Source organism: Rhinatrema bivittatum, chromosome 14, assembly GCF_901001135.1.
Source record: "Rhinatrema bivittatum chromosome 14, aRhiBiv1.1, whole genome shotgun sequence".
NCBI lineage: Eukaryota > Metazoa > Chordata > Amphibia > Gymnophiona > Rhinatrematidae > Rhinatrema > Rhinatrema bivittatum.
In genome coordinates this window covers 24,102,980-24,117,350 of record NC_042628.1, presented here as the reverse complement: position 1 = coordinate 24,117,350, position 14,371 = coordinate 24,102,980, and the positions used below count along the sequence as shown (strand labels likewise).

General features: G+C 39.0%; 1 protein-coding gene across 2 annotated transcripts in view; it reads right to left on the bottom strand.

Annotated features, from left to right (window-relative positions):
* ZC3H7A (zinc finger CCCH-type containing 7A) overlaps positions 1-14,371 on the bottom strand; it is a 74,033-nt gene that overhangs the window by 48,272 nt on the left and 11,390 nt on the right. The window contains exons 2-8 of one of the 2 annotated variants that reach the window (XM_029576932.1): positions 10,445-10,650; positions 8,758-8,861; positions 5,887-5,926; positions 4,937-5,134; positions 3,286-3,444; positions 775-855; positions 644-682 (exon numbers count right to left, since the gene is read on the bottom strand). In XM_029576932.1, the coding sequence (XP_029432792.1) occupies positions 644-682; positions 775-855; positions 3,286-3,444; positions 4,937-5,134; positions 5,887-5,926; positions 8,758-8,825 (585 nt within the window). In that variant the 5' untranslated portion in view covers positions 8,826-8,861; positions 10,445-10,650. The remainder of the gene's footprint in view (positions 1-643; positions 683-774; positions 856-3,285; positions 3,445-4,936; positions 5,135-5,886; positions 5,927-8,757; positions 8,862-10,444; positions 10,651-14,371) is intronic. The other variant, XM_029576933.1, reaches the window with a different exon arrangement.

The window sequence follows — 14,371 nt, the reverse complement described above, 5'->3', positions numbered from 1 at the left end:
CAAAGTAAAGAGAGACTATGTTTCAGTCATGCATGAGAAAACAAGTGCTTGCGACACTGCCACTTTTCAGCTGCTGATGCCAGCGTTAGTTCAATTTGAGATGGGCACATGGCATGCACAGGGTGGGGGAGATAGACCACAAGCACCTATTTGCTGCCCAGCGAGTTCTTATGAAATGGGAAGAGCCCAGAAATCTCAGAATGAACCCCCTTTCATGCAGAACAAGATAATGATACTACTGTAAATCACCAAATAGTTCAATTAATCTCGCAATCCTAGCACTGCATGTTGTGAATCACCACAACATGCCAAGTAGCACCATGCAGCACACCAGGAAATTGTTAAAATTAAGTGTTTCTACTGCACAAATAGATGGCAGATAGAACCCTTTAAAACTTTAGACCTAATAATCTAGACCTCAATATACTGAGCAAATATAAACTAACAAAGAATGTTTGAAGAATGCATTTTAAAATGTAATGCACTCAAAAGTTATGCAACACCCAGAAGTTACATCTATGGATATTTTTAACATTCATAAGCCACACTAACTTGCAATTTATAATCCGAAATATCAGCACCCCTTGGTGCACTTTTTTTTTTTTATAATTTACATATCGTGCAACACCACAAGAAAGCTTACCTTCGTTACTACATCACCAGGAGCTGGGTTTAAAGGAGGCTGAAATACATTTACCAGAGCATTAGATAATCACTGAATTGCTAAATATGCTGATAAACCAACAAAAACACCCCCAATAACTAGAGTCTCACCTTCACTCTCACATATGCTTTTCGGATTTTTAATCCCAACTTCTTTGCTAAATCTTGAGTTAATTTTATCACACTCTCATCCTAAGAAAACCAGCCACAAAACATAAATAGATATATTTATTTATAAAATTCTTATATACCGTCGTTCAGACAGGCCATTACAACGATTTACAAACATAAAATGCAAATAAAAGTACAATTAAATTCATATAAAACACATCTACTACATTTTTATCAAAGAAAAAAATAAATAAAAATAGTCAGATAATATAAAATCACCTCATTAAAATAAATTAAACAAGAACTAAAACATAATAAAATGCGTTCATGATATAAATCAAATCATAGCAATCTAAAATTCATAATATTTAAGTTGGTTTTTTTTTAACATAGTGACAGAAAGTAGCAGAAAGTCATGCACATACCTTATCCTAGTATACACAATAAAAAATAACCAATGGTTAAATTGTTTATGAAAATTAAAATACTTGTGTCTGTGGCATATGCTGTTTCTCTCTCAATTATTAAATCGGAAGCATTACTGACAGTTTTAAAATTATATTGATTGTTGGCATAAACTGTAAATACTTCAAAAGAAGTGGTTTTGAGATTATTTTTGTTCCCCTCAACCTTTCACTTTGTCAGTTTGGTGTTGACTCTGTAATATACTGTATATCTGCCACTTTTGAAGATTAAATGCCCTCAGACTGTAATGTCGAAATTCAAGCAGGAAAAGATTTGTTACATTCTGTGTGTTCTTAATTGAATACTCATGCATTATCCACAGCGGGCCCTTCACTTTGGAACTCGCTCCCTCCAGACCTTCGTTTGGAACCATGCCACTCTACATTTAAAGGGAAACTTAAGACTTGGCTTTTCAAACAAGCTTTCCCCTAGAGCCAAGAACTCGAATAAAAGTCTTTTTCAAGCCCACAACGAGTTATTCAGATCTATTATTTTCTTCCTTTTTTCAATCAGAAATTTACACATGCTGACTTCAATGTAAAATCTTGTTTACTTAGTTCTTGTTCAATGTAAAACTTCTTTTTTATTCTGTTCTATGTAAACTGCTATTTGTAGCGATAGTTACTGTTCTTTGTGAACCGGGGTGATATGTATATTATACAGGAACCTCCGGTATATAAATTATTTAAATAAATAAAATAAATGTTAGGTTTAACCCTGTTCTGCTGCAGACAAATCTGTAATTTCAAAAGGCCTAGATTTTTCATTCTGCTATAAACATAGCGGAATGAAGAGCCACAGGCAGAAAAGGAGCGGGGGCGATAGTGGGCATCATGCCACATCGCAGCAGTACGTTTTCATCTGCCACGGTTGCAGCCACGGGGCACACTATCGCCCCCCCCATAGTGCCCCTGCAAAAGGTGTAGCTATTTCCGTCACTACTGCCGGCGATAAAGTATAAAACATTATCGCCCGCAGCGCAACTGGCTCAAAATTGTTTAAATCCCGCCCAAACCCCTCCCCTTTCCCTCATTTAAATTTTATCATCGTGATGCGGTCCATCCATTACGTGCATTAGGGCGTTATCACACGCGATAAGGACCTAACGCATGCAATAACGGCCCATCGCGTTTTGAAAAATGACCCTGACGTGTTGCTGTAGAGAAATGGGGATCTTTGTGTTTTGTTGATATTTCGGATTTTGCACTGATTATTTCCTAAAACCTTTTCCTTGTAATCCTGGAACCAAAAAGCATTTTGCAGCCTAACGCCTGCTGTGCTTTTCAGTTTCTTACAGCTACAACTAAACAAGTTAACTTGCCCTGTATCCCAAACATGCTTCCCCAGTTTCCACAATGTGGTATAATGTTGCAGTTTTCTATTAGTCAGAAATCCAGTGCTTTAGGCTTTAATTGGTTGTTTAGTGCAGCCCCAGCCCAGAATTTGCCAAAACTCAGTCATGGCTGGGAGTGCAGAGGAACCAGATCTATGTCAAGACACTATCCCAACTCTACACATCCTTCTGAGAACAGTCTCTCCTGAATGTGGCTAAGTACAGTGAAAAGTGTCTAGTTAGCATTAACTGTATGAATCCTTGTTGTTTTACCAATTGCTGTTTGCAAATTAAACCTTTTTTCTGTTCACTGTTCCTGCTATTTGTAATACACTCTTTAGTTTATTAGCTCTGCCCTGTCACTGACTGATGATCCCAGTATTTTTTGTATTTTGTCTATAGGTGCATTTCTAGGAATTGTGTGACCTCTGAGTTATGTGGGGTTTCAGTGTCCCTAGAAACCACCAGGGGATAGTTTGCAGGCACAGTACTTGCCCAAAGACAAGTGGAAAATCAGCTGGCATGTAAGATGTTATCAGTGTAGGGGGCATATGCACAGTTACAGGCAGGACCTTCCAAGTGTTCATAGAATTAACCCTTAGTGGGTGTTCGGGGCAGTGCTAAGGCATTACATGACAGTTGTAGATTGAATATTTTATATATGCAAGGGACCATTGACAAAGACTAGTTACTTATACTGGAAGATCTCTCACCTGTGGCACAGCCAAAGAACACTTTGCTACAGCATCATAAGCCTCCTTGTGCCTTCCTAGTTCACATAATGCTTTGGATTTCCGATAGAGAGCTCTGAAATTACTGTCATTTAATCTTAAAGCTACATCACAATCTTCCAGAACTTTATCATAAAAACCCTGCAAAAAGAAAACAGAGTAGGCATATTTAAAGCACATAACGTTACCATTATATCAATACTGTGCAAAACAAACAAAGAAGAAACACCTCACATTTGTAAAACTGGAGGCCAACACAACAGGAGTATTGTGAGCTGTCATGAAGAAGACCGAAGTTTGATTCCCAAGTTTGACTTCTGCTCTCTGGCTGGCTTCTTTCCCACACACCACTGCAGATGGCTCTTCTATGCATTTATTATTGAAACAATTAGCCTTTTAAATGTCAGTAGTTTAAACTGTTAACTGTTTAAATGAAATTTACATTCTTAGTGAAAGCACAGAATATTAACTACAGTGCCATTAACTTGCCGACTTTCATTTGATTTAAACCCAACCTACAGCTTCTAACACATTTTTTTCACGGACCCAGAAGTCAGCAACAGAGTTCTTTGTCTTGGCTAGGGTTCCTCTGTGGAGGAGTTGACCACAGTAGTAAAGGCCACAGCAGAGTTTAAGTAAACCAAGCAGAGCTGATATTTATTTTATTTATTTATTTAAAACTTTTATTTACCGACGTTCATAGACATATCACATGGGAATAAATATTATGAACAGAGTGGGAAGAATAAAGTTACATGAAACAGGAAAATAGGTGAACTTGGGCGGTAGGAGAAAATACAGTGTTACGAGACCTAAGAGAAGATTTTTCAAAAGATAGAAACATTAACTATAGTACAAATGCAATTGCTTGTAGACTTCATATATGCAATCCAAAATTTAAAAAAAGAATAGGAAAAAAACTCCAGAGGAAGAACAAAAATAAAGAGGAAATTTTAGTATAATCACACAATAATGACATTAAGAAACTATCCAGCACAGTCTTTGATGGCCATATGTCACTTTTCAGCTTCGCTTCAATACGAAAAGAGGTTTGTACTTTTGCATGTGTTACCCACTCCCACTTATTACTTGGGAACAGCTAGACCTAGCTCCACCAAGCTGTGGGCCAAATTTGCTAAGCATTTTTTCCATCGACACGGAATGAGAAAAAAAAAGCCTTAATACATCAGGCTATGTATGTGTAAGCAGGTCTTGGAGGGGAGGGCAGGGGATCATTAGACTTTTCCACCTTTCAAAGTTGGTGAGTGGTTTGGGGGAAGGATGCAAGAGTGTGGGGGGGAGGGGGCAAAATTAGCATTTTTTTTTCCCCATAAGAAGTGCATAGGATTTTGAACCGAGGCCATCAAGAATGTTATACTTTCTACTGGCTTTCTTCTTGAAACTGTGTTTCTTAAAGACACAAAGGAGAGATATACAGACATACGCAAATTATACAAATCAAATCAATACACATTTGACCACAGTCACTATTTTGGCAGATGTGAATTTCGCAGATGTGAATTTTTTTTTTTTTATTTTTTTTACAATGGATCACAATCTCCACTATCCAAAAACTGGACAGTTTCTAATCATTTTATGAAAGTTAAGATTAAAAGTTTAAGGAAGAGCTTACCATATCTGAATAACTCACAGCTCGATTTACATACAACTTCTCTAGTATGTCACTGGAAATACAGATTTCTTCCGACCTGGCATAATCAGCTATGTTTAAAGCCTCTGTATATTGATTTATTGATCCTTCCCAATCACCTTCTCTGTATACGTCACTTCCTTCATTAAAAAGATTTCTAACAAGCTCCTGTATGAATACCTAGAAATCAAACATCCAGAAACAGAACGTTATAATTTTCTCTGATAACTGTATAGAGTTTGATCTAGGCAGCATTTGGCATGTGCATAAAATTTCTTTTTAGCATTAACTTTTAGTTACTTGAGCCTTTACAGGCTATTGGCACAAGAGACTGCCTGTAAGAACCAGAGGCTGAAAAATGTCAGGTGTCAGTTTAACACGGTGCCCAGGTATTAATTTGTGATAGAACCTCTGTATTCAAACACCCATTTAAAATCTCTGGGAGGCACCTGCAGCTGATTTTCCCCGCACGGGACTGTCCCTTGAGGTGGGGGTGGAGCAAGAGTGTGTGCTGGGGTGAAACTGGGGAGGGGAAGAGTGCTGGGGTCTATGGGTGGAGAGGTGAGGTCAAGAGTGAGTGGAGGCTAGCATTTGTCACAGCACTAATAAGATTATGAGAAATTGTTAAACGAGATTAGAATTAGGTTTTGTGGTAGCAACAGTCAGTAAATGTGGTCAATTAAAATACGATGACCTGAAGGCTGAAAGAGTCTAGCTCCTAAAGCACAAAAAAAAAATTGTCAAGGCCTGGCATAACACTGGTACAGCATGTTTATTGCATTGCAAATACCAACTAAAATCTCACAAACTAGTGATCCATAAAAAGGCAGCCTTTGCAGGAGAACAGAGAGAAAAAGGAAAGCAGCTGTGGAGTGGACATCCCAGAGAGAGATATAGTATGATAGCTTTAAGAATGATGGTGAGCTCTTTACCTCATAGTTTTCCTGTGATCCTGGATATGGCAAAGGAGACCTAAGAAGGGAGAATAAAGTAAGAGTTTATAGCTTAACAGCCTTCTAAAATACAAGAGAATTATTGACCATTTCAAGTAAAAGATACTTGTATTTAAGATGAAAATTGTGATTTCAAAACTCCGTTTGTCTCGCGGCCGACAAGCAAACCAGAGGAGGGGGCTGCATCTGTGGTCCAATGAAGGCCTGGAGGAGAAGTTTCATGGGGGTCCTGGGAGGCAGAAGCAGGGCCCTATGAAGTGGGATAGGGAAGCAGAGTACATTCTGCAGAAACTTTTGAATCCCTGAAAATTCTTCTCTTTTGTTATGTTTCATCCTTGTCAAATTCAGTCTCATTGTTTCCCTCTAATGGTGGAACATTCAGATTTTGTAATCAAAATACCATCTGCTATTTCACGTTCACTGTATGCCTCTGTGAGTAAGACAGATAAGTGCTTCTCAACCCAGTCCTTGGGGCACACGCCTAGCCAGTCAGCTAACGTTTGATTGCCCAAATAAACTCATCCATGGCCCAACCGATTTAGACAAGTTTAACATGCAATGGCTTTATTGCGTGATACACTGAACTCTAATAATATTGATGACTTTGTTATGGCTTTTTTTTTTATACTTTGTCTACAACAACTGAAGCTGTTACTCTTTTGCAATGTAAAAAGCTCTCTCGGCATAACAACAGAATCCCCTGCTTCGCTCAGGAGCTAGTTCTAGAAAAAAAGAATGATGCATAAAGCTGAGCGTGCCTGATGAATGTTTAACACAAAGTCTTAAAAGAGGCTTTTTTGTTGTGTGCCTCGTTTATAGAACTACGTTTGATATTTGCAAAAGAGCATTTTATACCTCATGTTGAAAATATTTTGTTTAATCATCCTCAGAAGCTTTTTAGCATAGTTAACAACTTGTTGCAGCCCAGCACCAATTCTTCCTCCATTCCCACCGATTGTGAACAATTTGCTGTCTACTGTGTTAATAAGGTGATAGGTGCTATGAGTTCCCTCTCTTATATACTCTTATGAACTCAATTACAGAAGATAGTGAAAATATATTACAATCTGTTGGGAGCAGTTTTAATACTGCTGCCTCTACTGAAGTGCTGGAAGCCTTAAAAAAAAAATAAACTCCTCACACTGGGCCAGATCTTAAAATCTACGCGCTGGCATAGATTTGTTTGCGCAACCCAGCACGAACAAATCTACGCCCGTCAACAATAGAAGGGGCTACATTAATTTTTAGCGATTTATTCCTGATTCAATACTTTCTTTTAAACCACAGCTGGTCGCTATTATTAAAGCTGTTTTTTTTTTCAAGCTGTGATTGCTACGTCCTGTGAAGTATATATTGCCCATGGAAGATTTTAGAATTGTAATACAGGCTTTCAACTTAACCTCTACTGATTACTGTAATTAGTTATAGTTAGGTTTACCAAAATACATGTTAAATGTTTTGCAGCTATTGCAAACTTCTGCTGCTCATCTTATTACATCTTTTCCTGTCAAAGAACATGTTTCAACAGTCTTAGAGAATGTATGTATATATGTACCTATGTATGTGTTTATATAATTTACACTGACTTCCTGTGCCCCAGTAAATTCACTTTAAAGTTGCTGTTTTGGTTTTTAAGGTGCTGCAAGAAGGACCTTCTTATCTGTCTGTTTAATTAAATATATACCATCTACGAATCAATGTTGGAAATGCCCACACTTGAAATTGTGCATTTACTCATTATTATGCTTTTACAGTGGCTGGACATTTTGTGAAATGATCTGTCTCTTGATCTCCACACCATGACAGACTACAAACTGTTTGGTAAAAAACTGAAGACTTTTTTTTTTTTAGCATGCTTTTTAAAATATTTTATCCGTCTGTTATATTGTTTATGATGATCGATGTTCATTTTATTGTTTGTTTTAAATGATGTGCATGTTATTTGTAAACCACCTAGAATATATTTTCATATAAGCAGTATAAAACAAACAAACATAAACAACAGACCCAGGAGGGAACAGGCAGAACCTGGGGAGGAGAAAGGATACACTATGCAGAGATCACGACTGCTGTTAAGTCCAGATTAAGCTGATGAGGTAGGAAGTTTGTTTGTGCTGTTATGTTTCAATATAAATCTTTATAACCTAAACAAAGGAGGTCTATGTTTCTCACTCACTTACCATCTCATTTTAACACTCATTCTGTGTGTTTATAATTATTCATAGATCACGGCATCAAAGTACTTCTAGTGTTACTTAGATTTACATCCACTGCCTCTCGCCACACAAAGGGCCCCAAGCAGTATCAGCAGTAAATACTTAAGTTGTCATTCATTTGCCGGCTCTGCTGAAGAAATCTACTAAAATCCTCTACATTATTTTTATTATATATTTACCAAAAACATTTTCAACTGAAAAAAATTGTGTGTGAGGACCACCATCCTGCTTGTCTAGGAGAAATAAAGGACTCTAAACTTTCAGCCGAATCCAATCTAACTCCTATTGTTTTTACTTCGGATACTGGTGAATCACTAGGTCATCAAGCACATGGGACACTGATAACTCTGCAATCCTGAGTATTTACAATCTTTTACTCAGAAAGTCCTGTGTCTTGGAAGGACACCATACATGCCCATTTTAAAACAGTTTAATGTACCTTGCGCCTCTAAACTATAACTTAAAATGTACAACATCCCATTTATGATTCGTTTTTGGTCACCAACGGTTCATGCTTTATCAGTCTTTGATGAACTTCTTAGCAAAAAAATGTAATCATAAAATTGACTGAAAAAAAAAAAAGCAAAATGTAAACACATTTTCTTCAATAATTTTTCAGTTGTAATTATCTTACTGAATAAATTGCAGTCCTTTCTTAATCTCCTGCTGTCTGATGCTTCTGTCTTTAAACACATTGGACATGTTACCCTGCACATCCACTTCTTGGAGAAACAGCTCCTGTAAAGAAAACAACAGGTTAGCAAATGCAGAGGTCACTACAGATGCCTTTTAAGGAATGAGAAGGCAGGACAAATTAAGTGTGTACTTGTGTTTGTGTGAATAAAGGATGTCAGAAAAGGAATTTATCCTCTTCCTCCTCCAACAGCTATAAAGCTTTAGGAGCCCAGTTTAAGCAATATGCTGAAATGAGATACTGTATCACTACAAAGATATGATACAGTCAATAGTAAATGCAAGCCCAGTTTTTGGGCCATGCATGGGGGGGGCACCATCATGCTGGCACACCCTCCCTCATATCCCTCATATCCATGGGCAGAGGATGGAAGGGGGAGAAAGGGATGCTGGGTAGGAGAGAAAGAAAGGCTGAGTCTTTCCAGAGAATTAATATCTTGTCTTGAGGTCTATCTGCATGAGAGAGAATAATCTAGCATTAAATATTAGCTGCAGACCACGAGCTTTGGTGTAATCCTTGATATGGATCTTGATTTAGAGACCCACATTCAGGAGATTAGCATATAGGCCTGGTATAAGCTTCACATGGCCCGTATTTTGAAACATTTATCTGCTAAAATATTACAGACAATTGTTCAAGCTTTTGTGTGTTCTCCATTAAATTATTTCAATTCTCTTTGTGGGCCTCCCTTTTAAGACACAATGGAGTATGCAGATGGTCCAATATGCTATTGCTGCTAGGCTGGTTTCTGTCTGTGGATTGAGGGACCATGTTACACCAATTTTGTGTCAACTTCATTGGTTAACTATGCTCTATAGAGTTCGCTTTAAAGTTATCTGTCTTATGTTTACCTGTTCCAAAAAATATTTGACAATTAAATGCTCTAAATGTTCTCTAGGGCAGCTCTTACAGTCTAGGGAATAGTCATTTGTTATCTATCCTCTATCTCAAGAACTACACATTAATCAAGACTAGGTCTCAGGTTTATTCCTGTTTTGTTTCTGCCCTTTGGAAATCCTTACCTTCCAATCTCAGTTATTTGGGTAACTATTTAAGATTTAGATAACTTTTGAATGCCTGTTTGATTCAAGAAGTGTTCAGTAATATTATCCAGTAACGAAACCTGTTGGTTAGACTTGTTTATTTTAGTCAGATTTTGTTGTGTGTTTACGTTTGTATTTTATTGGTTATTTTATTTTGTTATATTTGTATTTTTATTATGTATCTATGGTTTGTGGTCACTTCTATATATTTCATATTCTTACCTTATTTTATATATTTTGTACATCGCTTGGAGCATCAAGATAGGCGAGTAACAAATTTAAATAAATAAATAAAATACTGTGCTGAAGCCACTGCCACTACTGAAGGAGGAAGCACTGTGCCAGAACTGCCACAAGCAAAGGGGAAGAGGAAGGTTTTTTGCACACAGCGCTGATTAGCCTAGAGCTGTCCCTGAGCAGATGTATAATGGGCAGGCTTTCTTTTCTCACAGGATCAGCCCATTTAGAAATAGAATACTGCTTGTACAGGCCAGATATTATGCAATGCATGAACACAAATCTATCATCGTGACATTGAGTCAAAGTAATCACACTTAGGACTTTAAAAATAAAAACTAACATACATGTAAGGCGGGGGTTGACAAATCCCAGACACCAAATCACCATGACGCCTAGAAGTTTCATCAAGGCGCCCAGAGCACAATCTGTGAGGGAACATCCAAGAACGGCATTCTGACACCTTTTTTTTGAAGTCTTCAGGAGGCACTTGCAGCTGATTCGACCATGGGAGCCGATGTGAGGAAGAAGGCAGAGGCATCAGCTCATAAGACTGGAAGAAGGCACAAATACTGGCCATGTAGGCCAGTAGAAAGAAGAGATATATCAGCCCATGCATCCAGAAGGAGGTGGCAGCAGGGGTAGCCTGCACGGGAGCAGAGGAGTAAGCAATAGCAGTAACAGCACTGGATTAGAGGACCCAAGGAAGCAGTGGTGGTGGAAGAACTGGCCCAAAACTGCAGCCTCAGAGGAAGGGGAAGATGTGTGTGCATGGAGCGTGTCTGTGCATGTGTGCGGTGGTCAGGCTGGCAAGCAGGGATATTGGTGAGATTGTGCTGGGAAGGGATGGGGAGGATGCTGGAATCATCCCTTGGTAGAGGGGGTAGAGAGAGAGAGAGAGTGTGTGTGTGTGTTCACTGTGGTCAGGCTAGGAAGGTGGGATCGTGCTGGGGCTGAGCTGAGAGGGAAGGAGAAGGTGAGGAGAGCACGAGTTATGCATGTAAGAGACAGTGAGCATGTGGGAATGCTGAAGACCGCAGGAACTGTGGAGTGGAAGGTGAGCAAGAGTGAGTGAAGAGAGGTTAGCTTTTGTTATAGCATTAAGGAAGTTATGAGCAACTGCAAAGAAGTCAGGATTAGGTTTTGCAGTAGTAATAAATTAGAAAACATGGTCATTCAAATATGAAAGAGGCTGAAACAATCTGGCTCTTAGAGCCAAATAAAATTTGTCAAGGCCCAACATAAGGCTTCCCTAAATCCTGACTGGCTGAGATCAATTACCAGATAGCATATCCTGTTCTCTGTCCAAAATATTAAGAAGGTTAACTATACGGTTAGTCCCAGAAATGTTTAACCCTATACCTGCTGACTATAGCTCCATATCTCAATGGGCTCAAAATCACATTTTGTCATTTACCTAAATCTGCAATATTCCAACTGATCATCACCACTTTGTTCTTAATTAAAAACAAGGACTACTACTATTTATAACTCATTCTGAAGTTCCTAATTCACAGCCAGTTCCTTTAAGTTGGTACAATACATTCCTCTCTTTTACAAAGCAGCAAATACTACAGGCAACATCTGTATCAAGATAGTACAGAACAACTTAAATGCAGATCTATTAATTTAAAGTCATCTCCAATTTCCTATTTTAATCTTTCTTTTAAAAATAATATGTTCTTATCTCTCCTATTCTATGTTCCTGAACAAGAATTAACCTTTCAAATGACAATATTTTCACAATTCTTTCACATTCCACTCAGTTTGGTCAAATCTTGCGCAAATACTCAACAGTACAACCAACAAGTGATTCATTATCTTAGATGCCAGGAATAATTAATCAAGTAAAAGTCTTTCTCTGGCCTGCAATATGGTAAGAGTTTAGAATTATGAGACAGGAAATGCATTAATCAACATTAGCAATTAAAGTACATTATTCATCAGCTGGTTTCCTCTGCACATCAAGACAACGTACATAAACTAGACTACTCCAAGAGACCAGACATGCACCTACAATGGAACACAAACCATGGAACTCGTTAATCTACTGGTTCCTGGAGGAGCCATGCACCATGGAAGACTTTATTAGAACTAAAGTCGATCATGTACTCGGCGCTGGAAAAACTCTATAACTGTTCAATATACAATCAAGAAGATTTCAAGATAGGAAGCCAAATTCTGAAACTTTCAAAAGGTTAGCATGCAGAACAGGTGGTAAACTTTATTCCTGAAGCTGCAAAAAGGTCACATCTAATATGCAATAACAGCTACCACAGCTAGCCAGGTAGAAAAAGAGCTGTAAGAGCTGTCCAGAAATTCAGAAACTCAATAGCCCTTTCCTTCTGAAGCACCATTTTTTCTTAAAATTTATCTTCATTATGGCTCAGTTTTGTGTGCACTGTTTTCACGTTCCCTTCCCTTCTTATATAGCAGAAAAAGATCAAGAAATGGTAGAAGATACTTTTACTGGACTAAGAATACATTTTTCACTAATTCAGTACAAGGTATCACCTACAACTTGTTTGCTGATCTTTATTTCAACATGGTTAACTGGACTAATATGGCAACTAAACTATTTTGCTCTCATAAAAAATAAAAAAAATTCACTCATTGTTCTGATCTTTAGAGGGACATCAGTGTTAGTCCGGTGTAGCAAAAATTACAAGAGGCATGTGTAGGGTGGCCAACTATCAGTCTAGTCCGGACAGACTGGTTTTTAAACTAATTGTCTAGTCAAAAGGTTAACTGGACATTGTAATGTCTGGTTTGCTACAGGGACCTGTGCCCAACCCAGCATTCAGAAGGAAAAGGGATGATCGGGAGACTCCAACCCACCCCATCAAAGTGGCCAAAGGAGGAAGATACCCGCCACTCAGCATTCGTGTCAATCATTTCACTCCCCTGGGGTGAGGGGCAGATGCTTCTGCCAATCAGGCATGGAGCCATGCAGCTAATGGCAGGAGGTGTAGCCAAGTCCCAACTCCAGTCTGGCAGCCCTGGTGCTGCCTTGGAAGAGGAAAGTCTCCTGGCCGAAAAGCATCAACCTTGTGCAAAAGGAAATGATTCTGTAGCAAGGACCTGCTCTCCAGGTGATGCATTGTCCCCTCGCACAGAGGATGTCTCTTCCAGAGCTACTGCCCAGGAGGGACGGGTAAGGTCAGCCGTCACGACCCCAGCTGGGTGGGTGGTGGGTGTGAGGCTCCCCCGGTAACATGCCTACCTAGTGCGAAAGTGGCGGACCTCACGCGTCACTTAGATAGGATTTTAGACATTGCTGGGGGAAGAGCCGGCTTTCGTGGTACATGTGGTCACCAACATGGGAAAATGTGGGAGGGAGGTTCTGGAAGCCAAACTTAGGCTCTTAGGTAGAAAGTTGTAATCCAGAACCTCCAGGGCAGCAATCTCTGAAATGCTCCCTGATCCGCGCGCAGGTCCCAGAGGCAGGCAGAGCTCCAGAGTCTCAATGCGTGGATAATACAATGGTGCAAGGAAGAGGGATTCAGTTTGGTAAGGAACTGGGGAACATTCTGGGGAAGGGGGGAGTCTTTTAAGAAGGGATGAGCTCCACCTTAACCAGGGTGGAACCAGACTGCTGGTGCTAATCTTTAATAAGGAGATAGAGCAGCTTTTAAAACTAGAACAAAGGGGAAAGTCAACAGTTGCTCAGCAGCACATGGTTCGGAGGACGGTATCTTCGATGGATACTAATGAAGCATAAGAATTAGGGCATCCCAATAGAGAGATTCCAATAATAAGAAATGCAGTCCATGTCCCTATAATTAAAGAATCATCTGAGCTTCATTTTCTTTGAGGGGGTTAATGAACACGTGGATAAGGTGAACCGGTAGATGTAGTGTATTTGGATTTTCAGAAGGCGTTTGACAAAGTCCCTCATGAGAGGGATAGGAGGCGATGTCCTTTCGTGGATTACAAACTGGTTACAAGACAGGAAACAGAGTAGGATTAAATGGTCAATTTTGTCAGTGTAAAAGGGTAAACAATAAAGTGCCTCAGGGATCTGTACTTGGTCCGGTGCTTTTCAATATATTTATAAATGATCTGGAAAGGAATACGACTAGTGAGGTTATCAAATTTGCGGATGATACAAAATTATTCAGAGTAGTTAAATCACAAGCAGATTGTGATAAATTGCAGGAGGACCTTGCGAGACTGGAAGATTGGGCATCCAAATGGTAGATGAAATTTAATGCTGACAAGTGCATGATGTTGCATATAGGGAAAAATACCCATGCAGTAGTTACACGATATTA